This window comes from Globicephala melas, chromosome 8 (assembly GCF_963455315.2).
Source record: "Globicephala melas chromosome 8, mGloMel1.2, whole genome shotgun sequence".
NCBI classification, from domain to species: Eukaryota; Metazoa; Chordata; class Mammalia; order Artiodactyla; family Delphinidae; genus Globicephala; species Globicephala melas.
In genome coordinates, this window is record NC_083321.1 from 9,567,406 (window position 1) to 9,594,423 (window position 27,018).

Genomic DNA, 27,018 nt, shown 5'->3' on the forward strand with positions numbered 1-27,018 from the left:
TTGAATGGATGAAGGTCCTTTTCTACCAGAAATCTGGCTGTATTTCTCCTAGTCTCCTGACTCCTAGGGGCAAAGACCCTAGTTCAAGTGCATGGAATAAAGCTTGGCCTCCTTTCCCCTGGCTGCAGAATCCATTAGTATAATCAGAGGAGAGACAGCAGAGCTACACGCTGCTTCGAAGCTCAGTCCTACCACTCACTGTGTGATAAAATTCTTCACCTCTCAGTGGCTCCATTTCTCCATCTGTAAGTGAGGTTCCTACCTCAAAGTGTTCTTATGAGAATTAAATGAGTTAATGTTTGCAAAGCACTAAAAACAGTGCCTGGCACGTAGTGCTTTGAAAAGTGTTTTTTGAATAAATAAAATTTAGTACGTGAACTGAATCTCTTCATAACGCTAACAGCTTCTTGACTCCCCCTCCCCCCAGGCCCCAGCCTCTGTGTTCACCCCTTCCTAAAGCTCAGAGCTCTGAACCCCCAATCTCTCTACTTAAAGGCCTCCTACGGCTCCCAGGTTCCTCCAGGATGGAGCATTGATGCCTCAGCTGGAGACCCAGGCTCTTCACACAGGCCCTCCCAGAGGTCCAGAGATGCTAGGCCACTTCCTTTTATTTAAGGATCCCAGTTAATTGAAAAAAAATAAAAATAAAAACAAACGAGCAAAAAAGGCACACAGAATTACGAAAATTGTGAGGCATTTTTTTTTTTTTTTTTTTTTTTTTGCGGTACGCGGGCCTCTCACTGTTGTGGCCCCTCCCGCCGCGGAGCACAGGCTCCGGACGCGCAGGCCCACCGGCCATGGCCCACGGGCCCAGCCGCTCCGCGGCACGTGGGATCCTCCCGGACCGGGTCACGAACCGGCGTCCCCCGCATTGGCAAGCGGACTCGCAACCACTGCACCACCAGGGAAGCCATGTGGGGCATTTTTAATGTTATACTGAGCAAAGTCAAGCGTTAACCACTCCCACACCCCAGCGCAGATAAACCGTAATTACGCTGTTTCAAGATAATTGCCAAGGGTTCTCAGGCTCTTAACTTCCAGCCGCACAACTGGTGGAGCGGCGTGGCAAGGAGGCGGGAGTTCATCAGGTGGATCTCTGGAGGGTCAGCGTCGGGAGACTGGCGAGGACGCCCCCAACCCAAAGACGAGGCCCCTGGGACAACCCCTCTCCACCCCCCCCCCCAAAACCCCTCAATCTCCAACCCGCGGGCCCGGCAGGCCTCCCAGGCCGCGAGACCGGCCCTCCATGCACCCACTCACCCGGCTCGGCCGAGCCCACCCTACCTTAGTAGCCCAGGGCGCCCGCGCACCCGGTGCCGCCGCCCCGCGAGCCGGGACCCGCACCCAGGAGCCTCCACAGGAACCGTTATCTTGCCCGCGGCGCTCCCTGTGAGCTACAGGCGTGAGTCGGAGAGTGGGGTCCGGCGGCGGCGACCCCCGCAAAGAGCCCGCGAGGGGGCGCGCGTCCCCGCGCTCAGCCGGCCTGCCACGACCCTCCTGCAGCGCCCGCCCGCGCGGGGCCGGCGGGAAGGCGGGGACTCGGTCCCCGCGCCACGCGGCTCGACCAATAGAAGCGCGCGCAGCGGGGCTCGGCGCCGACCACCTCGGTTGCTGAAAACCCGACGCGCGGGCGGCGGGCTCTAGGCGGGCGCCAGCGGACCGGCTCCCAGAGCACTCGAGGCCGGTGCGCGCTACCCCGCGGGTCCCGTGCGCGCGCCTGACCTCCCTTGCCCAGTCGGTGCGCGGCATCGCCCGGCCCCGATGGCCCCCGAGACCCCGGCCCAGGGGCCTATCCCGCGCTACTTCACCTGGGACGAGGTGGCGCAGCGCTCGGGACGCGACAAAGAGCGGTGGCTCGTGATTGACCGGAAGGTGTACAACATCAGCGAGTTCACCCGCCAGCACCCCGGGGGCTCCCGGGTCATCAGCCACTACGCGGGTCAGGACGCCACGGTGAGCGCTGCCAGTCCAGGGAACGGGAGGAGGCGGGGCCGGGCGGTCGGAGCCTGGGGCTCAGCGCGCGAGACAAGAGATTTGGCACTCAGGGCCGAATACTCTAATTCGGGGAAAAGCCGGGAGGCGCAGGAGCGTCCCGGTTGCCAGGTGATTGGGTGTGCTGCGAAAACGGGATGCAAGGGCAGGAGAGAGGCTGCGAAAAGTGGAGTCTGGGGAGTAGGGAGGGAGGGAGGCCGGCAACGTGCACGCACAAACAAAGGGCCGCGCCATCTGTCTGTGCGCTCCGTCTGCTGCCCGGAGTCTGCGGTCTCCAGGCGTGGGCAGTCCCCGGAGCAGGGGTAGGAGAGAGGACAGCGGGGATGTGGAACCCCCGGACGCCGGCACTGCCGAGACCAAGGGAGGAGGGGTCAGTGGCAGGGAGAGGGATCAAGTCTTGACCTGACTTGGTGGCTGGGAGGGAAGCGCAGACGCGTCTGGGCCGAGCATGCCGGACTAGACTGGCGAGCGTGAGCAGGGCAGAGAACGAGGGAACCACACTCGGGGATTTTCCTGAGCGGGGAAGCCACCTAGTGCCCGCTGCCTTAGGAACCCCTGCACAGGGTGAAGACCGGAGGGTGGGGAAGGGGCAGCACCGGCCAGAGAGGGCTAGCGCCTGCTCTTGCACAAAAAAGAGTGGGAGCAACGTGCTGAAGGGGGTGGGGCTGCATCAGCATACACTTAGCGAGGGCCCTGGAACAGTCCTGGAATCCTGTGGGGAGGTCACTCAGCCTCAGGCCAGCAGCTGTTTGCAGTCCTGGGCTGTAGGCCCCGTGCTGGGTCGCATCCCTCCTCCCTCAGGCCTCACTGCGGGCCAGCGCGCGTCCCAGCCCCGATTCTGTTGCTTCCCTCTCTAGACGACCTGCTCTCGGAACTAAAGCACCTAGCACTTCCCTTCTGGGTTTGAGAGCTGGGGGTCCACTCCTTGGGACCCAAACATTGGAGCGTTCGCTTCGCCGTGTCCCCTCCCCCTATATCCTTCCCCCATCCTTCGCCTAGCGGCGTGACCCCTTCCACTGTCCCCAGCTTTCTCCCTGCCATCTCGGAGCGCGCCTCGGGCCACTAGGGTTCCCGTGATGTGGCGGTGCAGCCTAACACGGTAAGGACCCGCCGGTCCCTCCGACGCGGCTGGCCTGGGAGTCGAGGCCTGAGCCTGTGCTCGTCTCAGGAGTGACCACTGGGGAGCTCAGGCAGTGGCCGAAGGTGAAGGTGTGGACTGGCGCATGCGTAGACGGAGCAGGCTTCCTGCAGTGTGATTTAGGGCCGGGGCCGGCTGCAACGGAGACCGCGATTGGTCCGGATGTGTGGTGCCACTGGCCGCCGGCTCCGCCCCGGCTCCCTCCGCCTCCAAGCTTGTGGCTTTGGGCCTGGGGATGTCTGACCTTCAGGACATTAATCTCTTAATCTAGTCGCTGAGGACCCCGCCTTGCGTAACCAAAATTAGTGCCCTAGGGCAGGGGGTGTTCAGAGTGGGAAGGGAAATATGGAACCCCAACCAGAACAGCAGCGGAGGGAAGGGGGAGAAATGCAAGAGTCCTACAGTTGGACACAGGGAGTCTCCCTCAGCACATTTCATGAGACACCTAGAGGAGAGGCCAGTCCAGGCAGGTCTTTCTGTGGTCGCCCTACCCGTGCTTCCTATTCCTTGGCATGGTACCCTTCTTCCTAGAACACAGTTGTTGGGTGATCCTGAGCTGTGGACACCAGGGACAGGTCTGAGCACTCTCAAAGGGCAGCTGCCTGGAGGGGGGTGGGGTCTGTTTGAACTTGGGTACAGCCTCCTTGCTTGATCAGGAGGATGGTCCTTGGTGTGAGCCCTCCACAAATCTTGGGGGGGGCCGGGCTGACTTCCTCACTGTTCTGCCTTCTCCCCAAACTTGCAGGATCCCTTTGTGGCGTTCCACATCAACAAGGGCCTTGTGAGGAAGTATATGAACTCTCTCCTGATTGGAGAACTGTCTCCGGAGCAGCCCAGCTTTGAGCCCACTAAGAATGTGAGACCCCGTCTGCTGTTTGGAGATCCTGCAGTTGTTGAGGGGCAAAGGGTAGAAGGAAGCCCTAGATATGATCACAGGGGACCACAGTCAGTAGTTCTTGGGAATCTCGAGATCCTTGCTTCTCCTGCATAGTTATTGGGTTGCAGGGCTTTGGAACCTGTGGTTCTCACAAGGCCACCACCACCATCCCCATCTTCAACGTGAGACCTATCGACCGAGCACTTAATTCTGTGCGAAGCATAACATCATATAATCCACACACAGTTATAGATGAGAAAACTGAGTCTCAGAGAGGTTAAGCAACTCGGCCAAGGATCACACCATTACTAAGTGGCAGAGCAGTGGCTTGAATGAATTCTGTTTAACTCCAAAGACCACATGCTCTTAGACTTAATCCCATATCACCTTCTGTCATCCCTCCTCAGCATTGTGGTATTTTTACCTAGGACCGTGGGCTTCCCTCAGCTACCTTGGTGGGGGGGCCTTGAGCTTAAGAGGGTCCTTGGCTCCAGTGCTGGGTTGCATCTGGGGAGAATAACACCCTTTCCATCTCCACTCTTCTACAGAAAGAGCTGACTGAGGAGTTCCGGGCGCTGCAGGCCACAGTGGAGCGGATGGGGCTCATGAAGGCGAACCCTGTCTTCTTCCTGCTGTGCCTGCTGCACATCCTGCTGCTGGATGTTGCCGCCTGGCTCACTCTTTGGCTCTTTGGGACATCCTTCCTGCCCTTCCTCCTCTGTGCAGTGCTGCTCGGCACAGTTCAGGTGAGGGCCCTCGGCTTGTCGAGAACACAGCCAGCTCAGCTTCCGTGGGGAAAATTCTTTGTACCCCTCAGGAGGCCAAGGAGCCCTCTGTCCAGGGCAGAGCTGAGGACACGTGGTAGAGCTGGTGCAGAAAGAGCACACACTGCGTCATCTGCGGCTTTCATCTGCTCGTCTTCACCACGTGCACCTCATTTCTCCCACTGCCTCTCCAGCCGCTTCTCCCAGGGCGCCCTTCTTCCCGTGGCATTTCTCCTCTGAAACTTCACATTCAGGTTCTGTCACAGTCCAGGTGTGCCAAGAACCAAGATTCTGGTTTCTCAGCTGGGGCCCTAATACTTGGCTGTCAGAACCATTCGTTAAGCCTTCTACTTGCCTGAGTTTGTCACTCTGTCCTATTCTGTAGTTTGGATGTTCAGTCCATCGGAAGTCACAGAACTCCAGAGCTGGGGACACCAAAGAACAGGGAAGGGGTAGTGATTTGCCCTAGCTCTCGTGTGAGTCAGTGGCAGAGCCAGAAGCAGGACCCAGGCTTCCTGACTCCTTTCCTGATGTGCTCAGTTAGGCCAGCACAGGCCTAGGTAGATGAAGGACGAGGGAGAGGCCGAGTCAGTTGAGACAGATGCAGGGCTGGTGGGCTGCTCTCAGCGCTAGCCTTTCTCACCCAGGCCCAGGCTGGCTGGCTGCAGCATGACTTTGGACACCTGTCCGTCTTCAGCACCTCTACATGGAACCACCTGCTACATCATTTCGTGATTGGCCACCTGAAGGTCAATGGGACGGGGAGGGACTCTGTGAAACTCCAGTCAACAATGGGCTGCCTGTGGGAGGGGGGGCACCAGGCTTCCATACTCATGCCCCGCTTTTCTGTAGGGGGCCCCTGCCAGTTGGTGGAACCACCTGCACTTCCAGCACCATGCCAAGCCCAACTGCTTCCGCAAAGACCCGGACATCAACATGCACCCCTTCTTCTTTGCCTTGGGGAAGATCCTCTCTGTGGAGGTGAGCAGAGGTATCGGTGAAGGTCTCGGAGAATGGGAACCAGGCAGCACACAGGGCTTGCAGGGAAGTGCTCACAATGCTGTCAGTGTGGGCAAGACATTGGGGGCCAGGCTGGCTGGCTGTTTGGAAGTTGTGGGACACCACAGGCAGTAAGCAGGCTGCCCAGGACACTCACCTGTCCTCCCTCATGAGTTCAAGTCAGCAAATAGCTGTTGCAGAAAGGTACCCCACGCTGCTAAGGACCCAAAGGATGACCAGATTGCTGTGCAAACCCTGCTTGGCCTTGAAGGTGATGGATGGCCTCCTTGCAGGTGCTTTTTAGACACTCCCACCCCAGGCAGTCAGCCCCCTGCACTTTGTAATCCTCTCTCTTACGCAACGGCTACACTGGCTTACTCTTCTCTGATGCCCATTATCTAGAATATTCATTCACTGAGTAATTCTTCCCACCCGCCTGATCCTAGCCTGACTTTCAGGGTGGTCAGCACTGGGTTTGAGTTGTCATCTGAGGGTGTGAGCAACCATTATAATGCAGCTGCTAAAGCCTGGGGGTGGGTGGAGATCTGGTGAGCCTTCAGTGAGTGCAAAGTGATGGACGCTGGGAGTGGGCAGGGGAGTTCTTTACAAAGTTAATTTAGGGCTTCCCTGGTGGCGCAGTGGTTGAGAGTCCGCCTGCCGATGCAGGGGACATGGGTTCGTGCCCTGGTCTGGGAAGATCCCACCTGCCGCGGAGCGGCTGGGCCTGTGAGCCATGGCCACTGGGCCTGCGCGTCCGGAGCCCGTGCTCTGCGACGGGAGAGGCCACAACAGTGAGAGGCCCGCGTACCGCTAAAAAAAAAAAAAAAAAAGGAAAAAGAAAAACAGTAGATGGACTCATGAAAGAAGGGTGAGCTGGCATTCTGCTCTGGGGTAGAGTCCCTCCTGTGCCCTGTGGTCATCTGGTGGCCAGAACTGACCAGGACACGGGGAACAGAAGGAGCCATGACTCGAACACGAGCGCAGAGCTTCGCGGCCATGGTTGTGAGAGCTCCCGCTAGGGGACCCGGACTGACCGGCTGGCCTGGCAGCCCCAGCCTGTCTCTACGGCCGCTCAGCTTACAAAATTACCACCAGCCGCTGGGGAAAACCTTGCCAGAGCCTTCAGATTGCCAAGCTGATTTTGGTAATCTTTCCACAAATATTTGCCAAACTGTGCTTAGCTTTCAAGGGATTTTATAAAGCTCATGTTGACATTTGAAGAGACCGAAAGATTTGGAGAAGGTCAGGGGCTGGATGTAGAGGGGATCCTGGCCCGGGTAAGGGTAAAAATTGTTGTCTGTGGAGACCCTGGTGTCAAAAGAGTACCAGATGGAGAAAGGAAGGGGAGGTGTAGGGGCCTGGAAACCTGACAAGGGCGTCTCGGGCTGAGCACGAGGTGTACTGAGGACCTGCAGGCTCCGCCGTGCCCAGGCCTCGTGTGGGTGTGGGCCACCGAGCTGCGTCCACGCTGTGGCGCGCTTGGCAAATCCAGCAGCCCGGGCTTCACGCGCCAGGAGCTGGAGGTAAGGCTGGGCTTGTTGGAGCCTTCCGTGGCGCCAGCAAGCTGACGGCCCCCGCAGGAGGCCTCGGCTCCTGAGCAGGGAGAAGCCAAGGTCACGGGGAGGGGAATGGGTGACTGGCCTGTGGGGGCTGATGTGTGTTTGCTTTCCTTCACAGCTTGGGAAACAGAAGAAAAAGTACATGCCGTACAACCACCAGCACAGATACTTCTTCCTGAGTGAGTGTCCTCGTCCAGCCCCGGGGGGCGGGGCTTGCGACGCTGCCGCGGGACTACAGTACTTGAAGTGAAGGCTGGAGGATCTCCACCTGGAACAGGGTGCCCCCTGCAAGGGGACAGTCTACCTTCTCAAGGGGCAAAGGCAAGAGTTAGGCTAATGTTTGGTCAAAGGTCACTTGTGTTGGGGGCAAACTAGTTCCTCCAGGCCCACCCTGGCTTCCACAAGGGAACTGAATGGTGGGGGGCCATCCCGACTAAGTCTGAAACCTCACTTTAAATCTTGTCAAACAGCCCAGGGCTAAGGTGACGCAGTGGGACACAGTCTAACACCCAGAAGGACAAAGGTAGATAGACTAGCAATGGGAGGATTGGATCTGAAGAGGGAGCTGGGGAGAAAACATTGCTGTGGTTGTCTTAAGCTCTTTCTCAAGACTGCTGTGTATATTCCCTGCTTTAAAAATCTCCATAATGTCTAAAATTTTTTAAACCCTTTCAAAAATTCAAATTTTTAAAGGAAAGGAGGGGATGAGTCCATTGATCCCATCTTCGTTCAAAGGAATTTTTTTTTTTTTTTTTTTTTTTGCGGTACTCAGGCCTCTCACTATTGCGGCCTCTCCCGTTGCGGAGCACAGGCTCCGGACGCGCAGGCCCAGCGGCCATGGCTCACGGGCCCAGCCGCTCCACGGCATGTGGGATCTTCCCAGACCGGGGCACGAACCCCTGCCTCGGCAGGCGGACTCTCAACCACTGCGCCACCAGGGAAGTCCCAGAGCAGTACCTTTTTAAAGGCACAGGAGCAGAGCAAGTTCCATGCGTGGAGCTTGTCTCCCCAGCTATCCTTTTCCATGGAAGAGAATGCCACGTTCCCCCCACCTCACCCTCTCAGCATCCACTGGGAGGTTCTGCTTTCTTCAGACTTGCATTCATGCCCACCTCCAGCGCCCGTCGGTTCCAATGGATTGAGGACTGCCGAGGCAGCTGGAGGGGCAACAGGAGACGGCAGAGGGGCAGCCCTGTGCTGGAGGCCATCTGTCCAGCACCAGCTGGCCCTTTAGTGACACTTGAGTGCTGCTCACACCTCCCCCCTTGTGTCCATTTCCTCCCCAGTTGGGCCCCCAGCCTTGCTGCCTCTCTACTTCCAGTGGTATATTTTCTATTTTGTTATCCAGAGGAAGAAGTGGGTGGTAAGTATCCATGGCCCCCACATCCTTTGTCTCCAGTACCCTGAGGGATGGGAAGGGGGTTCTCCAGGGGAAATCCCACTAAGATTTACTCCAGGCCTAATTTAGAGCAAAGTAACAGAACCAGGTATAGACCCTTCCTTATCTCTAGGTGAGATGACTTGGGCTCAGCAGGCAACCTGACTCCTGATGCCCTATTTAATTCAGCGAGTTATCTCCTGAGGTTATTGTGTTCGGCATAAAGCAGGGGCCAGGCTGGGGAGGGGGAAGATGAATGAGAGACGGCACCTTCACTCGGGAAACTTCTGATGAAACAGGATGTGGTTGACACCACACAGGAGGTACAGGCAGCAGCTTTGGGGATTCCGAAAGGGGCCTGACTGCCTCTGGCTGGATGGGAGGCATCAGAAAGGACTTTGCAAAGTCCCTTACCTAGCTGGCCTTGGAGGACAGGCGGAGGCAGGGGAGGTGGGATGGACTCTGAGCAGAGAAGCTGGGAATTAAGGGGCGAATCTGGTCACCGGACATGTGGTGGAGGACTCGGGTGTCAGGGGAGGAGGGTGGTGCAGAAAACTCATCAGCGATTTGATCAGGGCACTGGCACAGACTCAGCCACGATCCTGGAAGACTCACTTGGCAGCGTGATGAAGGGGTGAAGGATGGAGATGGGTTGGGAGGACGTGGAGGCAGGGAGACCTGGCACCTGTGAAGGAAACAGGCAAGGAGGGCTGGGGGCGCCACTAGGAACGGAGCGGAGCTAGATGGTGCCGGACAGGGCAGCTGGGAGAGGCTGCCGTGAGCACTCCAGTGTCAGGACCGGGGAGGATGGCTGCTCCACGCAGAGGAACAAGTGCCGTGAGAGGAGAGGTGCTTTGTGCCGTCACAGGGCTCTGCCTCTCGCTGCAGGACTTGGCCTGGATGATCAGCTTCTACGTCCGCATCTTCCTCACTTACGTGCCGCTGCTAGGACTGAAAGGCTTCCTGGGCCTTTTCTTCATGGTCAGGTAGTACTTGATGGGGGAGGAGGGAGCGGCACAGAGATGTGCGGGAGTAACCAGTCTGGTCTGGGGGCGTTGGCTGGGGAGGGTGGCGGGGTTGGAGCAGCTTCTGAGCGAGAGTCAGAACTCTGGGCTCTGCTTGTACTGGTTTTGTCTGGGTGCCATGTCCACCAGGTTCCTGGAAAGCAACTGGTTTGTTTGGGTGACACAGATGAACCACATCCCCATGCACATTGATTACGACAGGAACGTGGACTGGGTCTCCACCCAGGTGAGGGACAGTCACTTGGAAGACCTGGGCACAACTAATAAGAAGGGTGGGTGGGCACAGACCCAGGGTAGGGGGTGGGCGGTGGTTGACAACAGACGCTCCCAAACCTTGCCTCGTTAGCCTGAAGCTTCTCTCCTGCCACCACGTGGAGAAGGGAGTGACCAGGGACAGGCCGGCTTTGCCTGGAGAAGGCTGGGCTGGCCTTTCCATCTGGTACCCAGAGCCATGCTCCCCCAACCTTCTCCTCCAGCTCCAGGCAACATGCAATGTCCATAAGTCGGCCTTCAATGACTGGTTCAGTGGCCACCTCAACTTCCAGATTGAGCACCAGTGAGTAGGGAGGCCTGGGAAGCAGGGACCTGGGGAGGGTCCACGTAGGAGGGGGATGGGGGGGCCACAGGAGCTGGAGCCACTGACTGTCCCCTGTTCTCCGTGAAGTCTTTTCCCCACGATGCCTCGACACAATTACCACAAAGCGGCTCCCCTGGTGCAGTCCCTGTGTGCCAAGCATGGCGTAGAGTACCAGTCCAAGCCCCTGTTCTCAGCCTTTGCCGACATTGTCCAGTGAGTATCTGAGCCTAGGAAAAGGGCTGGGAGGGCTGGAAGAGGGCAGGGCAGTGGGGTCAGTGGTGAAGTATGGGGTGGGAGCCACAGGAAGGTGTCCCCAGCTCGTCTGGAATGGAGGTCACCAAGGCCAAGGCCAGGTGCTCTGTTGGTCTTGTGGCCAGTTTGGGCCTTTGCTCTCAGTGCCATGGCCCAAGCCCTTTCTCAGAAGCAAAGGGGAGGCGAGTGCTCAAGTCAAGGGGGCCTTACATCACCTCTGGAAGGGCCTCACTGCTGCACTTCTGGTGGGTATGGCTTTGGGGCTCCTCTCCACTCTGTCTCCCTCACCGTCTGCTCCCATCTTGTCCCCTCAGCTCACTGAGAGAGTCCGGGCAGCTCTGGCTAGATGCCTATCTCCACCAGTAAGAGCAGCCTCCCATCTGGAAGAAGAGCCTTGGAGCCAAAGCAGAGGGGGGCTTGGGGACAATGCCACTACAATCCTAATGTTCAGAGGGGATGGGTTTGAGGAGATAAAGGCTCTGACTCAAACCCCTCCCCTTTATCTTCTAGGCACAGATCTAAGACCCAAAGAGGGGTGCGCAAGCCCCCTGGAAGGAGGGGTGGAGCTGTTGGGACAGGGATGTGAAAGTTTTGTTTCCTTTTTTGTTTAGCAGATGCAAGTGGTTGGTGGGCAAAGAGGGAGTCAGGAGGGTGTTAGAATAGGGAGGGTCTACTGAGCCCAGAAATCAGGAAGAGATTTAGCACTAAAATTCCACCCAGGGGACGTCCCTGGCGGTCCAATGGTTAAAACTCCGTGCTTCCAATGCAGGGGGCGCAGGTTCAATCCCTGGTTGGGGAACGAAGACCCCACATGCCGCACGGTGTGGCCAAAAAAAAAAAATTCCATCCAGGAAAGGGAGGAGCTCATCCCACTGGTCCACTTCTCAGTGCCTTCTCCACTCTTGCTTGCAAACCTCAGAAGTTCGCAGGCTGGAGGAGGACAGAGCAGCTCAACCTTCTGGGCAAGATTTAGAAAGGAAGCATTAGCGCCTGAGGCCCGGCAGCTTGGCTCACTCTAGGGCTAGGTGTGACCCATGTCTGCCTCAGGCTCCTGGAGAAGCAATTTTTCCACTTTTAGAAGCAGGGAGGGCAAAGGCCAGGGCTGTGGTGTCAGAGGCATCTGGCCCTGAAGGATGCTGCCACTACAGGATTTGGTCCCGCATTCCATCCAGGGTACCAAAGGAGCATGAGGTCCCAGGGCTTGCCAAAACAGCCAGCAGAGAGTCGCTGGCCATTAAAAATCCTTTCAGCTTTTGACCACCACCCGAGGGAGAGCACACTCCTAGGATGGGGAGTCTACTTCTCGCTCCATAAGCAGGTGGGCAGACGGGCGCTTAGTCTTCTCCTCCACAGAAACAAACGGGGGCTCCCAGGGGTTTCCCTTTGCTCCCCAACCTGTAATTCCAAATTTAATAAAGTAGCAGTTAGTGAGCACAAGTGACCAAGCCGGGAGAGGGTGAATTAGCAGTCATGACGAAAACACGGGGTTCAGTCATAAAGAATATAAGGGCCGTAAGAGATGTTCCATCACCTAAATTATGTAGCATTACTTCTGAGCAGGAGCAATGGGTTAAGTGTAATGACTTCATAGTTCTAACCGGAAACAGGAAGGGGAAAACGCAGACGTTTGTGATCTCATGGCTGCCCTTCAGCATCCTTCCTCTGGCAATTCTGTCCAAGTACCTTTCTCTGCTGGAGACCAGGTAGGAATTTAGGAGAATCTCTTAAAGGTATATCAGTCTAATACTGAAATACAATTTTTTTAATCTCCGGTTTTTTTTAAAAGATAGAAACAGTTTAACCCATCTCTAGAGAGTGAACACAGGACTGTGCCCCATGGGTTGCCAGCGTTCACACCCTTTCCCCTTCCCACACCCACAGCCTTGCAGGTGAGGTGAGGGGATCATTCACTTGTCCCAACAGCATCTACTCGAAGCATATTGAGCATTTTGGACACTGGAAAGAAAGTACCTTAAACTACAAGGAAAAAGCAGAGACCTGGGAGAATTCATATTTAGTTTAGGAAAGGAACGGCAAGGAGATGAGAATGGTAATCAGGGAGATGAAGGTCCTAAGGCATGTTGGGGTGGGATTAGAGGCACCACCTAACGGGAAGGCTGTTGTGATTACTCAGAGGTTTGTCAAAGCAAAGACAGACTTAAACACACACACGCACACACGGCAGAACAGGTTACAGAAGATTTTAGATCTTTTCCATTTGGGCAGAACCTGGCTTGAAACAGTCTGGGTAGAACAATTAGGAGCAGAATTGGAGAGTTCTACTTTCACTGGCACCTTCATTCCAGAACAGGTGCTGAACCCAGCCCATCAAGCCATCTGGCTTTGGGCCCAGGCTGCCCGATCTGAGCAGAGCCAGTGAAACTTACTGAGCCAAGTCCAAGCCCTCAAAGCACCTCAACCACTGTGGCCTTCTCTCCTTAGCCTGGACCAGTGTGGTCTCACATGGCCACCAAGGGACAGACTAGTGACAAAAAGCTCAGACGTCGCAAGGTAACATGAGTGATCTCAAATCCAAACAATGACATGAGAAAACAGGATTAGAGAGGATAAGCTGCCTCTGGTCATAGATGTGGCAGAACTAACATTTGAACTCACTTTGTAACTCCAACTTCTATGCTTACCTTTGTGACTTTCATCTTCCTACCACTTTGCCAGAGGCATTTTCATCAGACCCAATATCATCCTTTCTGTGTGTGCCAGTTTTGTTACCACACGCCAATGGAGTAAAACAGAAATAAAGGTAATTTTGACCAAACGAAGGCTGTTATAATCCACGATCCTCTCCTGCATCTGTTGACAGGAGTCCCTGTACCTCTGCTACAAGTTACTATCCGACTCTCTCACTTCTTTCTGAATATGAGTCCCCATACTGACTCCCCCTTGCCTAAGCCCCTTGGGGCAGAGGGAGGGTCATCAGGCTGCTGTAGAAACACCAAGGCACAGGTGGACTGTGGCAAGGAGAAGAAAGGCCAGCCCATTCCCATGATACCTACATGTTCCAATGCTAGACTGCCTGTGTGCGCTAGCCCATTCTAGTGTTTAGTGCACTGCTTCCTACTACCATGAGGCACTGCCCTCACCCTTTTAAACTCTGATAGTCTGTGTAGGTAGTCTCCGTAAGTTTCCTTTTTGCCTAAATCTCTGTAAGGCGTAATACCTCAGAGCTGGACTGCAAAGCAATGCCCTTTTAACACTGCCCTACTAGAACAGCTCTCCTCTCCAAGCGAGAATATCAGAAATGTGCTAGGGCTTCCCTGGTGGCGCAATGGTTAAGAATCTGCCCGGCAATGCAGGGGACAGGGGTTCGAGCCCTGGTCTGGGAAGATCCCACATGCCGTGGAGCAGCTAATGCGCCACAACTACTGAGCCTGCACTCTGGAGCCCGCGAGCCACAACTACTGAGCCTGTGTGCCTACAGCACATGCTCTGCAATGAGAAGCCACCGCAATGAGAAACCTGCATGCTGCAACGAAGAGTAGCCCCTGCTCGCCACAACTAGAGAAAGCCCGTGCAGCTACGAAGACCCAGTGCAGCCAAAAATAAATTTATATTTTAAAAAATGTGCTAAGTAGGATTTGCAGGATTGATTTTCCCTGCAGTGGTTAATAAACTGGAAAAGACCAGGTAACTCAACTTCAAAAATAAGAGGAAAACAAACCACACGCTACCTGCTACCACAGGGGACAGGCCCTTAACTAGAGCTACTGCGCTGAGGTGGTAACACCTAAGTCTTCCCACCTCGGCCCCATCACCATTACTGCAGGCTTAGAATTGAATTACCTGAATGAGAAAATGGAGCTCAGGAAAATTCCCTGGCGGTCCGGTGGTTAGGACTCCACGCTTCCGCTGCAGGGGGCACAGGTTTGATCCCTGGTCGGGGAATGAAGATCTTGCATGCTGCGTGGTGCAGCCAAAAAAACAATAAAAAAAAACGGAGCTCAAATAAGTTGTGTGGCTTGCTTCAATCTGGAAAACTGGTTTCATTTGTCAACTGCTAGAGACAGAGCAGTGAACAGATACTAAGATTGAGAGTTTGAAAACTACTGGTCTTTAGTCCTACCTGCTTAATCTGTTGAAATATTGTCAACTTAAATTTCAGACCACTTAAGTGTCCTTGGTTAACTTTAAATGGCAGTAAGTGATAGGAATGCTACAAAATTAGAAACTCAAACAGGACAGCCCCCTATCAAGTTTTATTAGGATTATAAAAATTTCAGAGTACAAAAACATCCCACCTCTACGAAAAACAGTAACCTGAAGCTGACGTCACAAAGGGAACAAAAAGGGATTTTCGAATGGCAGCTTTCACGATTTACAAACTGGTAAATGCTTGGATGCTATGAAGTAGTTGATCTAAATTGTGAGGATTTCTCAGAGGAGCTCCTTTATCTCACACAGTAGGTGGAAAACTAGAAATTCGTTCAATTTATTAAAACTCCTTTCCCAGCAAGATAAGCTAGGCACCATCCTCTAAATGGCTGAAGTACTGCCAAAGCCGCTTTGACCATTCTATGGAGCACAGTGCCATCTCGTGGCCACTCAAACCACCCATTACTACAGTGCAATTCCAGCATGTTAACTTGGAGTGAAAAGAACATTTTAAACTGCCTGAAACCTGAGGCACTTGAGATGTCTTCAAATGTTCTCAAAGAACAGGACATTCTGGTTACTTTTATAATTTTATTGACTCTTTTCTCCTCATATCTTTCAAAACAAAAAACGCAGCATCTTATCCCAAAGTTTCAACTCAACTAACTGCCTCAGAGAGGCCACGTGAAGCACCACCCCTTTATGCCTCTGAATAACCACTGTAAAGACTAGAGTTATGTACATAGCAAGTTCAGGTTTCTGCCCACCTTAGGACACACAGCTGGTAATCAAACCCTTGTTGCCAACTCCAGGGACTCTGCCTGTCTTATGTCCCGGCAGCTCTTCGCGCCTGTTTAAGACTGCATCTTCCTGATGGCTACCCTTTAGGGTGGGTCAAGGCTGAGCCAAAGAGCACAGTCTAGTCCCCCGGTCACCTCCCACCAGCCCCCAGTTGCCCAGGCAGGAAATCATTTCCAGTCTTTTGTCTCCACCATTTATCTCCCTCTTTCTTCTTCAAAACTTGTTGCTATCACTTTCATGTAACAATGGATTCAGTGTCCATTAAATGGCCTGAGAGGCGGCTTCAGCCTGACATACTTTTCCTGAGCTAAAAAAGAAGAAAACAACAAACCTCTGTGGCCTTTCTGCCATGAGATCACGTAACAAAGGGAAAAGCGCTACTGAGCAGGGTGGTGCTAGGGAAGCGATGCAAGGCCCTCCCCACCCCCACGGAGGTTTCTCCCGCGCCAGCTCTTGCGGGGACAACACGGCAGATATTCTGGGGTCAAGGAGGTATAATGAGGGGAAACCCGTTTATTTTCCCCTTTTGAACTTCCCTGGTGCCCCAGTCTTGGCCTTCTTCTTAGCGGACCCCTTGGGTTCTGGCTCCTTGCGCTTAGCTGAAGAGAGGGAGCCGGTCACCTTGAAGAAATCATCCAGGCGGCCCTGGGTGCTGCCCTGGCGGCTCTTGCTCAGCCTCCTGACCCCGCTGCGGATTCGCTCCTCGGAGAACTGCTTTTCACCACACATGAACTTGACGAGCTCTTCTTCGTTCGGCTCGCTCCACTTCAGCTCCACAGACTCCGGGTCCAGCACCTCGGGCTCCAGGAAGAGCTGCTGGGCCTCCTTGTGGAGCCAGTTTTCCGGCACAGGGTACTTGTTGGGGTCGAGCCGACGCAGGATCTCCTCGATGCTCTTGTGCTTCTGGATGAGGTCCACGGCCCGCTTGGGCCCAATGCCCCGAATGGTCTCACAGTAGTCACTGCCCAGCAGGATGCACAGATCCACAAACTGCTCCTGGTTCAGGCCCAGCTCCTGCAGAACCCGGCTCAGGTGGAACTCCTGGATGGGCAGCTTCTTGGCCTCGCTAGCAGTCAGGTGCCGCATGAGCACGGGGCTGCCAAAGGTCAGGCAATCCATGTCCTCGGTGGCCGCGGCGTAGACTCTGCCGGCCTTCACCAGGGCGGCGCAGCTGGCCTCAGCCTCGCTGGGCGCATCGAGGTATGGGATGCCCATGAGGCTCAGGAGATGCTTGCACTCATCATTGTGCTGCTTGGTGACCTTCACCAGCCGCTTCGTAAACTTCTCCACCTCCCCTTCGGCCCCAGCAGCCTGGGCCTGCTGCAGCTGCTTCTCCGCCTCAGCCCGCCGCTCGCTGCGTTTGGCCAGCTCCCCTGACTTCAGCTGTGGCGGCTTGCCATCAAAAACGTACACGGGCTTGATGCCGTTCTCCATCATTCGGATGGTGCGATAGAACATGCCCATCAGGTGGCTGGTGGTCTCACCCTCCTCATTCTGCAGCACATCCCCCCCTTGGCGAACAGCTATTAGGAACTGATAAATGCTCATGGAGGCATCGATAGCCACCTTGCGGCCAAAGTAGCTCTTGATGTCATTCTCCCGGATGGCACTGGGGGCCACGTCGGCAATCAGTTTGGCCAGTCCTTGAATTCCCATAGCAATACAGAGGGACAGCTAAAAGAGAAAGGCAGGTAAGACAAGGAGGAACTTAAAGGATGCAAAAGGAGGAAGGGTTACCAGGGGTGCTATCTCACCCACTTCACGCCCTCGGCTAAACGTATCTAGCACAACAAAACGACACCAAGTCAGCACCTCGGAAGATGAAACGAACAAGACAGGCTCCCATCGTCAGGAAACGTACAGTCTAGTAAGGAAGTCCTCTCAATTCATACTAAGGCCTCCTGAGAGTTAACTAACAGACAAAAACCCCGACAAAGATTAAGTGCTCCGTAAACGTTTTCCCTGCAGAACCCACTCGATCCTTTGGTTCGTGCCTCAAGCTGCCTGCTTTGCTAGAACGTGTACCGAGGGGACAATGCCTCGTTAGCCAGGGCATCCTCCCCCTGCGTCCGACAAACGCAGGCAGGAAAGGGATGTGAACGAGTGTAGCTCAAAACAATGTCTCCCCTCCAGGAGCTTAGTCACAATACGCAACGACCTCATGAGCTGGGAATTATCTTCTTTCTACAAATGATGAAAGAGGCTCGGAAGTTAAGCGACTGGCCCCGGGCTCAGAGCGGGAAAAGTGGCGGGCCCGCCTGACCGCGAATCCCGCGCTCGCTCCGCCCCGCCCGCGGCAGCCGCCGGCCTTCCCCAGCACCCGGGGCAAAACGGCCCGCCGCTCTCGGAGACGCTTCCGGAAGGGCTCACCTGGCCTCTGGAGCGCTCCGGCGTGGCCCAGGACAGATCTCAGCCCGACTCGCTCCTCAGCCCCGCCGCCTCCTCCGCACTAGCCGCTGATACACTCTAGCTCCGCCGCCTTCCAAAGCCCGCGCTCCCGTCACGTGACCTGCTGCGGCGCACAGCCTCCTGGGAAGTGTAGTACATGCCCCGGCCCTCTCGGCCAGCTTCTCTCACGACAAACAGTCCCGCCAGGGTGAACGGACTCGCTCAGCGAGCCGACCCTACCCTTCTCTACCGCTTGCCCCCACTCCACCCCGGTCGCCCCGCAGGCCTCAGATCCCGCCACACCCGAAACCACACGACTACAAATCCCACAATGCCACCTGTGCAGCTGCACTTCCTCTTCCGGCTGAACAGCGCGCCTGCTCCTGCCGACGTGTTCTTCCGGTGGCTGAGCGGCGGATTACCCTGTGTCCGGCAAAATGGTGAGAGGGTTGAGGGGAGTTCCGGATGGGACTTCGGGGACCCCTCGGGGCCCGTCCCGCGCCCTGTTTTTTCTCGCAGAAGCCTCAGATGTCCAAGGTCCAGAGGGCTGGAGGCTCCTGGATCCTTCGGCTTGGGCTGAGGGGCGGGGAAGGGAAGCCCCTTGCCGTGGACTCCTTAGGCTGAGGTTTTGATGGCATGGGCTTCTGATCTAACGATTTATAAGGATGAGGAGCATGGGGAGCATTTCTAATACCTTCGAGCTTTTATCTCTGTTACTTGTGATCAATCTGTTACCCCTGTCTGGAAAGTTTTTCCCGCCTGCCGAACTCGTACTCATACTACACGGTCCCGGGCAAAAGTCACCTTCTTGATGAAGTACTAACAACTGTCTCGGGCACTTGTCCTCTTTCTCCTGGGAGCCCCGCAACCTATGTACAGACCTCTTGCCACGTGTCATGGACTTCTTTGTTATTTGCCACGCCTCCTAGTGACCACCATCTGACGTGCCTCTGGCCCTGGGATGATGTCTATTCATCTTTGTATTTCCAGTGCCAAACACTGGGGCCGGCAATTGGAGGCTCAATCAATGGCAGCGATTGTCTTTATCATTTTTAGGGGGGCATAAATGTTTACTGAATTGAATTCCAGTGTCTCTGAGAACAATGAGGTCAATTTACTTCTCTAGAGTTGTTGTGTTCTGGATTTTAGAAGCGTTGGCTGGTGGGTGACAATGGAAGTTAACATTTGTACAGAACTTTACGTTTACAGCCCTCTTTCACAAGCATTATCTCATAATCTTCCCTATAACCTTGGGAGGGAAACAAACACCTATTGAGCAACTACTCTATGCCAGGCAGTGAGTTAGACGCTATTGCGTTTGTCGCCTTTCTTAAATCATACGTCAGCCTCGTGAGAGAGTTATTATTATAATCACTTTACTGAGGCTCATGTTATTCAGTAGAGCCAGAATTTTATTTATTTTTTGTTTTTAAAAAATATTTTTTACTTGTTTACTTACTTATAATTTATTTAATTTATTTTATTTTTGGCTGCCTTGGGTCTTCATTACTGCGCTTGGGCTTTCTCTAGTTGCAGCAAGTGGGGGCTACTCCTTGTTGCAATGCCTGGGCTTCTCATTGCGGTGGCTTCTCTTGTTGCAGAGCACGGGCTCTAGGCACGCAGGTTTCAGTAGTTGTGGCATGTGGGCTCAGTAGTTGTGGCTCGCGGGCTCTAGAGCGCAGGCTCAGTAGTTGTGGTGCACGGGCTTAGTTGCTCCACGGCACGTGGGGTCTTCCCGGACCAGGGCTCGAACCCGTGTCCCTTGCATTGGCAGGCGGATTCTTAACCACTGCACCACCAGTGAAGCCCCAGAATTTTAAGTTATGTCTTTTGCCTGTAGGTCCTGAGATTCCTTAATTGTGTAATGGGAAGAATACAAGATTAGGAGTTGAGATCTGGGTACCAGTCCAGAGTCTGTCTTTCAGCAGTGATTCTGAGCTTGACGTCTACAGACATGGGTTCATAAGGCTTCTAAAATTATAAGCAGACTTTTTCTTGTATGCGGTTTGTCCCAGGCAAAGAGTCCATACCTTTCATCACGTGTTTTTCATGGTGGCCGGTGGCCTCAGATAATGTTAAGGACCATTGCATTGATCTGTAGCTAATCAGTCACCTTCTGTGTGCCTCAGCCTCTGACTCTCAGCTGCCCATCTTGTCTCATATTGAAAAGACAAAGTGCCACCTTAGTTTAAGATGTAATTGTTGTCATTCCCAACCGGAATCATTTGACGGTGGTTCTGAAGGATTTCCACATTTCCCAAGCTGAAATAAGCTCCTAGCAGTCACAGCAGCACGAGGCTCCGTGATAACCCCATAGTGCCCCCAGATTGAGGTCATGGGATTCTTTGATGGCTCTGATCTCACGCCTTCCCTTAGGAGCTTGAGGCCATGAGCAGATACACCAGTCCAGTGAACCCGGCTGTCTTTCCGCATCTGACTGTGGTGCTGTTGGCCATTGGCATGTTCTTCACCGCCTGGTTCTTCGTGTATCCTTTCACTGAGCAGCCAGTGGGCCAGAATTAGTGAGGTGGGAAACTGAGGGAGGGACCATGCTGGGTACATGCACCCTGCCAGTTTTGTTCCGGTGTGGGGACGGGGGATGGTAAGGAGGTTGAGGGAAGGCTATTTGACGTCCAAAGTCAGGTTGTGGCCTTATTTTCCAGGTTCAGGTGAGCTCAGTTCACTCCTCCGGTTTCCAGGACAGTGAGCAGAGGGGCCTGGCTGGACTGGAGGCTAGGTACGGGGCCCTGTGGTGTGCTCAGGTGTCAGGAGGTACGAGGGCTAGTCCCAGCTCTGCCGCTCATTAGCTGTGTGACCTAACCCCTCTGGGCTTCATTTTCTTCATGGGTGCTGGAAGGGTGGTAGGAGCACCAGAGTCTAGGTCACCTCTTGGGCCCCTCTGCCCGGAGCCACGCCAGCCACCCCTTTGCTTCTCCTTAATTGCCCTGCCAGTTACGAGGTCACCTCCACCAAATACACTCGGGATATCTACAAAGAGCTCCTCATCTCTTTGGTGGCCTCGCTCTTCATGGGCTTTGGAGTGCTCTTCCTGCTGCTCTGGGTCGGCATCTACGTGTGAGCTCCCACGGGTAAGAGCAATGGCAGGGTGGGACACTGGAGAGGCCTCCCCACGCCCACATCAGCGGGGTCCTTGGGCCTGCATGACCCCTTGGTTAATGGAGTGAGACTCAGCAGAGTGGATAGGGACATCACACACAGGTGCCCCTTTCCCTGTCTCCTAATGGGGATTTGAGCCAAGTGGGACCACCTTTGTCAGTTCTGAGGTCTCCACACTGTCCAAGGCCTCGACCTGGCTCTGGGATATGCTACGTAGGGCTGTGGGCACAGGCTTCCCGTGGTTACACATCTGCATTCTTACCTGTCATACGCAGTGATTGGAGAGCCGCTGGGGGGTGACCCAGCAAGGGGCCAGGATCTGGGACTTGCTTCCAGGAGTAGCCTTTTAGTTAGTTTCAACGTTTTCAGTCATTGAAATGAATTTTGACTAAGCGACAAAAAAAACCACCCACAACCTTGCTGCAGATGACCCACCAAACAGGTCACTTAGAATCCGTCGGCTCTGGTGGCCCTGCTTCCAAGGACTGTGCCCGTCAGCGCTTGCCCCAGGAGCGTAGGGGTTCAGTGAGAAAAGCGGATGGAAAGAAGGGTCACTGCTCTCATTCTGATACCCCTCTTTTTCAGGTACCAGCCAGGCGGCTTCACTGAATCCCTGCTTTTGTAAATTAGTTTTTTTTACTATGCCAGAAATGTCCCACCTGCTGCTCACAATAAAGGCAGATGTGTGACAGCCCTGCCTGGTGCCCGTCCTGCGGGGTGGGAGTGGTGCAGGTGCTGGGACCCACGACTTCCCCAGTCCCACCCCTTCCCGTTTCACCTGCCTTTCAGGTGGTTCCTGCTTGCTGGGAAGCCCTGCCCTCTGCCTATGAGAGGGCTATGGGGAGTGTCTTATCCTTAGAATTGAGGGCTCACCTGTGGATAGGAAGGGGCTTGGCCTGCCCTCCACTGTGGCTTCTAGTGTAAACTTCTGTAGGAACCCGTACCAGTCAAGTCTGCCCTGGGCCAGTCCCCTCCTCTGAGTGGTGCCGGGGACCCTCGAAAGGCTCAGCTTTTCCCTAAGGTGGCTACTTTTAACCCAGCCAGGGCAGCAGCAGGTCCGTGGGGTGTGGCTAGGGGAAGGCGCTGCTGCATCCTGTTCCCAAGCCGGGCCTGAAGCTACGAGGGATAATGGGGTACGAAGCATCCATTGGGCTCAGGAGCCCCAGTTGGTCCCAGGCCCACAGGCAACCCCATCTCCCACCAGAGCAATCTCAAGAAGATGGCGAGGCAAGCTCAGATACAAAGCAGTATTTATACATTTATTTATATACGTATATTTACTTCAGAAAAGAACAGTTCAGGGGACAGGAAGCAAGCAGGCCTGGGGCTGCTCCCCTCTGCCCACGCCAGAGTCAAAGCTCAGGGGCCGGAAGGGGCGGTTAAGTGGGAGGGAAGGGGCGCACTCTGCACACGCAGGCTTTCCGGGGGGCGGGGGCACTTGTGCATCGAGAGGCGCTGTGTACAGCTCGAAGCCTGGGGGAGATCGGCCCAGTGGCTACAGGAGCAAATGCCAAAAGGGAGAGCGGAAGGGAGGGGTAGGCTGCTGGACCCGGGGTAGGGGATGGAGCCACGACACCCACTCACCGGCACCCGCCAGGCAGCTGTCAGCCTCCAGCGGGTGGCCCACTGGCCTTCCCTGAAGCCCCTTTCCCTCACTGGGCTTAAGGCGACTTTAGTCCAAGGTTGACCTCCCCCCGCCCCCCGCCTCGGCCCCAAACTCAGCACTGAGGACCCCCTCCCCAGGCATGGAAACAGCCAGCTGCCAACCAGATTGGGGCGATGCTGTGTCCAGATGGCTCCAGGGAGCAGTGGAGGGTCACCTTCCAGTTAAGCACAGGGGGGCTGCGGTCCAAGAACTTGTACCCCCACTGAGGAAGCCCCAGAATCCTATTAGAAGGGGCAGGGCTCGGTAGTTGTATGGCATTTAGGGAGGGTTCCCCCAGTGGGAGGAAGGAGAACAGAGCAGCGCTAAGTAAGGCTCGGCCGCCAGCATGGTGTGGGCAGCCACGTAATTCCTATGTCGGAAGGAGGAGCCACACTGGGGAGGGGGCTGGGAGGCTAGGTATCCTTGCTACCCCCATTCCCCCTGTGTTTCCCTATCCCTAGGAGAAGTGCTTTGACATCCATAGCAGAAGGGGGCCCGCGGTCCCTAGGCTTCTTCAAGATCCAGGTCTCCCACAGAAAGGCCTCCCACTCAAAGCTGAGAATGAGAGGTAGATGGGGCAAGGCCTGGCTCCCAAAGCGGTGGCAGAATATCCCAGGGCAAGGATGGCATTTCCGTCCCCATTTCTGAACCCATGGCAGACACGACGAAATGATTTCCACTCTCCTTCCATGAGCCTGGATGTGGCCTCAGAAAGCTCCAGATACCCACTAAGAAAGGTTAACGTTGGCACTTGAGATAAGACTTCTTCCGTAACCCAAGCCCACCACTCTGCTCCTGGGAGGAGTGGGCAGAACTGGGACTACTGCCGAGCACGGGGCCCCCAGCCTGGCTGTCCAAGCCCAGCACAGGAGCCCTCGAATCTGGGGAGGTGAGGCCACCAGCAGACAAGAGTGGAGGGAAAGGCCAGTCCTGGTGGTCGGGAGTGGGGTGGGTGTCTCAAAGCTCCCTGGGACGGATCAGAGCCAGGGCCTTGCCTTTCAAGTGTCCCCCCGGGGCTCTGGCCCACTCCGGGCTTTCAATCTCCATCCTTCGACTCCTGCCCGGGTTTAAGTGCATTTTAGTAATTATTTCATTAATAACAGCAAAAGCTATTTGCATCCACCCACCAGACGAGACCAGCCTGCTGCCTCGCAGGGATTCCCGCTCCTCTGCTCAGAGACCTCTGTGAGCTCTGGAAGCTCCCAGGGGCCCAGGCCGCGGGGCCGCAACGCCATCTGGGGGCTCACAGGGAACTTCCTTCCCTTCGGGATACTCCAGGTTCAAGGGTCCAAGGCTTACCTGGCCCACTGGCTCCCCTGGTTCAGCCAGGCACTAAGTGTACACAAGGCACGTGGTCGGTCGCCAGCCCATCCAGGGCTGGCTTCAGCTGCCCTGGGAGCTCTTGGAGCCAAGCTCTCCCAGGGAGAGGAGACCTCCTGGGCCATGCTTAAAGCTTAGAAGTCCAAGTCCAGTAACAGTCAGACCCTAAGAAGTCCACTACCTAGCCCTCCCCAGGGAGCAGCTTCAAGGGTGAGGGCTGTCTGCCCTCCACTGACTCGTGGGTCCAGCCAAGTCTCTGAGGGCTCGAGCCAAGCCCCTGCCGGTCTCAAAGGCGGACGGGTCCTCTCTCCACAAGAGGGGTGGCTCCCAGTCGCAGAAGGGGAGGCAGGAAGGGTAGGCTCTGGGCCGAGTCACGGGCTTCCCCCGCCTCTGGGGCGCTGCTGCCCACCAGCCCTCCATCGGCCGAATCTGGACACATGTGAATCAGGCCGGCCTGGGCCCGGCAGGTCTCCCTCCAGCGCCCTCCGTGGTCTGGGGGCGCCGCCAGCAGGCCCAGCAGCTCCAGTGTGAGGACTTCCAGTTTCACCAGGCACGGGGAGGGCCGAGCCGCCTCAGTCCCTCCACGGAAGTGTCAGCGGCGGGCTCCAGTGTAACACCATGGCGTCCAGTGTGGAGGGGCGCCCGGAGCCCCGGGCCCAGTGTAACACCATGGCGTCCAGTGTGGAGGGGCGCCCGGGACCCCGGGCCCAGTGTAACACCATGGCGTCCAGTGTGGAGGGGCGCCCGGGAGCCCGGGCCCTGCTGTGGCGCTGCCTCCCTGGGCAGCTCAGTCACACAGGCGGTAGAAGTGGAAGTAGTAGTCTGCGGCCGGCCAGACCGGGGCCTCCAAGCTGCAGTTGGCCTGACCCTGGAGGGAAGGGCAGTGGGAACCGGTGAGGTGGCTCCGGGGGGGGGGATGCCAGAGCGCTCCCCGTGCTGACGTCGCCGGACACTGCCCATGTCCCGCCATGTGATCTTCAGTCCCCCCCCTACCCCCAAGCCCCACCCTGAACCTCTGGGGGCAGACGGCGCAGGTGCTCACCAGCAGTGCCACCCGGAAGTGATAGGTGAATCTGCGGAAGGACAGGATGGTTACTGGCCACTGGTGGGAGGTGCCCTGGGGAAAGAGGGGGGCAGAGGGGTCAGGACAGCTGCGCAGCCCCCCACCCCCTGTCCCACCCCAACTGGCATCCCCCGCCATGGCCGTCGCAGCCCTGGCTCTGTGGCATGGTTTACAAAGTGGAGAAGCAGAGATCTGAAGAGAGATCGCAGGGTGCACTTTCTACTTCGGGGAGCAACAGCGCCCACCGTCCGTGTGTACTCCGTGCCAGGCAGCCGGGGGCCCACAGCCGCTGCTCTCTTACTGCCTTCCCTCTCACCACTGTGCTCCGGGCACATCCAGGTATTTCGCTCACCCCATCCGCACTGCAACCCACTGAGGCGGTGCCGCTTACAGACGGGGACAGTGCTGAGTCACCTGCCTAAACACCGAGGCCGGGCAGAGCTGGGATTCCAGCCCTCCCCGCCCAGGGCCTGAGCCTCTTCAGGGCTCTCGCCCACTCCATCCTCTACTCAAGCTACTTGCTGCAGCCCTTTTCTCCCCGGCTAGAGAGTGCATTCTTGGAAGGCAAGGCCTGTTTCTTCCCTACCTCTGTCTCCCCTCAGCTGGGCCAGCACAGGGCCTGGGACAGAGGAGGCCCCAACAGCTATTTGCTGAATGAACACACGAGTGGGTGAGAAGAAATTCCCTTAACTTGTGTTGAGAGTCACAACTTCGGGTCACATGGCCAGGGAGGAGCCCGACGGTGACAGGTTCCCAGACCAGGAGGCAGCCCCCTCCACACAGCCCAAGAGATCTTCCAAAGTCACAGATGGAACAATGCCACTGCCCCCGCCCAAGCTTCAGGTCCAGCCTCCTTCCCATCTCCCCGGGCGCACAGCCCTCGCCACGTTTCCAGCTCTGCCAGCGCGCCATGCTCTCCCTGGCCGCCAGGCCTCTGCACCCGCTGTTCCCCTACTCCTGGGACGCTGTCCCCTTTCCTTTCCCCAGCTGATCCCGTATTGCTCTTCAGGTCTCATCTTAATCAAACATGACTTGGGGGCAGCTGGCCTGACCCTGAGGCCACACAAGGTCAGCTCTCCCTGCCACGGGCTCCCAGGACGCCCTCCACACGCCCTCCCCGTCTCCACCATTGCGCTCACCGCAGGTTAGGCCTTATGGAACTGTTTTCCTCCCCAGGCCTTCGTCAGGGCAGGCACAGGGCCGGAAGACACTCAGTGGTGAGCAGTGCACGCATGCCCCGCTCCCTGCGACACAGAGGCCCAGGGCCCAAAATGTCCTCCGTGGAGATGCCTGCACTCTTGACTCCAGCTCCCTCTCCTCTCCCGCTTGGGAGCCCAGATGTGCCGGCGCGGAGGAAGCTCCGGCCTGGCTGGCCCACAGCTTCCCAGTCTCCTACCTGGGTGTCCTGGTGGGCATGGAGGCTCTGTGGAAAGCCCCCCTCCTCACACGGCTCCTCCTTTGACATCAGGCTGCACAGCGCCACGGACACGGGGGCCGAGGAGCTGGGAAAGACCCAGTTAGCAGGGAAGTGGGGTTCCGAGCTCCTCCAGCCCAGCCCGCTCCCAGCCAGCCCTCCACTCTACCTCCCTCACCCCGGTGAGACAGGGCACTGAATCCTCACAGCCTGAAAATGATGCGTAGCCGTCAAGGCTCTAGACGGCTACAAACCCTTTTCCATCCACTGACCCACACAGCCTTCACGGCCCCTGGGAGGCAGCAGCGCATTTCCCAGATGAGGAACCGATGCCCGGAGGTTGCCAGGTCACACAGCCAGTGAAGCATGGAGCAGGCAATAAAGCTAGCACCCCTCCTCAGCCCCTCCCCCGGCTGCCTGGGACCACTGGGTCCCCATCCCCCACGGCGGCACTCACTTCATCTGCAGGGTCAGGCGGAGGTGCAGCGGCGTGCTGCTGCTGATGGGGATGTGGTAGGTGACATTTCCAGGCCTGAAAGGGCAAAGCTGGCTCCTCAACAAGGCCACCCTGCCCTGCACCCCCCCACTCCCATCAACTC

The 27,018-nt window shown here is 56.2% G+C and overlaps 5 protein-coding genes across 13 annotated transcripts in view; 2 read left to right on the forward strand and 3 right to left on the reverse strand.

Moving 5' to 3' along the window:
- The window catches only part of FADS2 (fatty acid desaturase 2), a 65,214-nt gene extending 63,450 nt beyond the window's left edge, over positions 1-1,764 (reverse strand). The window contains exon 1 of the mRNA XM_030833957.2: positions 1,285-1,764. Within this exon, the coding sequence (XP_030689817.1) occupies positions 1,285-1,749 (465 nt within the window). The 5' untranslated portion in view covers positions 1,750-1,764. The remainder of the gene's footprint in view (positions 1-1,284) is intronic.
- FADS1 (fatty acid desaturase 1) lies at positions 1,583-11,439 on the forward strand. The gene is made up of 12 exons (XM_030833959.2): positions 1,583-1,953; positions 3,876-3,986; positions 4,556-4,753; positions 5,419-5,520; positions 5,624-5,752; positions 7,448-7,508; positions 8,616-8,692; positions 9,596-9,693; positions 9,862-9,958; positions 10,209-10,288; positions 10,397-10,522; positions 10,876-11,439. Exons 1-12 carry the CDS (start codon positions 1,762-1,764, stop codon positions 10,925-10,927), a joined length of 1,323 nt encoding a protein of 440 aa, XP_030689819.1. The 5' UTR covers positions 1,583-1,761; the 3' UTR covers positions 10,928-11,439.
- A 3,809-nt stretch (positions 11,440-15,248) lies between these two features.
- FEN1 (flap structure-specific endonuclease 1) lies at positions 15,249-18,707 on the reverse strand. Of its 4 annotated transcripts, none has more exons than XM_060303101.1 (4): positions 18,555-18,695; positions 18,199-18,283; positions 17,843-17,981; positions 15,249-17,146 (listed from the first exon to the last, which is right to left on the reverse strand). In XM_060303101.1, exon 4 carries the CDS (start codon positions 17,126-17,128, stop codon positions 15,986-15,988), a length of 1,143 nt encoding a protein of 380 aa, XP_060159084.1. In that variant the 5' UTR covers positions 17,129-17,146; positions 17,843-17,981; positions 18,199-18,283; positions 18,555-18,695; the 3' UTR covers positions 15,249-15,985. The 4 variants fall into 4 exon arrangements, with proteins under 4 accessions (XP_060159084.1, XP_060159083.1, XP_030689821.1 ...); XM_060303100.1 differs by having other exon boundaries at positions 17,843-17,984; XM_030833961.2 differs by having other exon boundaries at positions 17,843-18,001.
- TMEM258 (transmembrane protein 258) lies at positions 18,166-21,668 on the forward strand. Its single transcript, XM_030833962.3, has 4 exons — positions 18,166-18,300; positions 20,237-20,346; positions 20,813-20,949; positions 21,563-21,668. The coding sequence occupies exons 1-3, from the start codon at positions 18,298-18,300 to the stop codon at positions 20,937-20,939; spliced, it is 240 nt and encodes a 79-aa protein (XP_030689822.1). The 5' UTR covers positions 18,166-18,297; the 3' UTR covers positions 20,940-20,949; positions 21,563-21,668.
- A 554-nt stretch (positions 21,669-22,222) lies between these two features.
- Positions 22,223-27,018, reverse strand: part of MYRF (myelin regulatory factor) — a 33,745-nt gene continuing 28,949 nt past the window's right edge. For 4 of the 6 annotated variants that reach the window (XM_060303095.1, XM_070046108.1, XM_060303092.1 and 1 more), the window contains 2 exons: positions 26,877-26,951; positions 25,116-26,507 (listed from right to left, as the gene is read on the reverse strand). In XM_060303095.1, coding sequence (XP_060159078.1) covers positions 26,189-26,507; positions 26,877-26,951 — 394 coding nt within the window. In that variant the 3' untranslated portion in view covers positions 25,116-26,188. Of the gene's footprint in view, positions 24,811-24,984; positions 25,060-25,115; positions 26,508-26,876; positions 26,952-27,018 lie in introns of those variants that run through there. The other 2 variants (XM_060303094.1, XM_060303093.1) reach the window with 1 other exon arrangement.

What these genes read in the sequence shown, in the direction of transcription:
- FADS1 (XM_030833959.2), top strand. Translation starts at nt 1,762, where the DNA reads ATGGCCCCCGAGACCCCGGCCCAGGGGCCTATCCCGCGCTACTTCACC. An exon ending in GCTTTGAGCCCACTAAGAAT is followed by an intron (nt 3,987 to 4,555) that starts GTGAGACCCCGT and finishes ACTCTTCTACAG; the next exon opens with AAAGAGCTGACTGAGGAGTT. An exon ending in AACTTCCAGATTGAGCACCA is followed by an intron (nt 10,289 to 10,396) that starts GTGAGTAGGGAG and finishes TTCTCCGTGAAG; the next exon opens with TCTTTTCCCCACGATGCCTC.
- FEN1 (XM_060303099.2), bottom strand. Translation starts at nt 17,128, where the DNA reads ATGGGAATTCAAGGACTGGCCAAACTGATTGCCGACGTGGCCCCCAGT.
- TMEM258 (XM_030833962.3), top strand. An exon ending in TTCACCGCCTGGTTCTTCGT is followed by an intron (nt 20,347 to 20,812) that starts GTATCCTTTCAC and finishes TTGCCCTGCCAG; the next exon opens with TTACGAGGTCACCTCCACCA.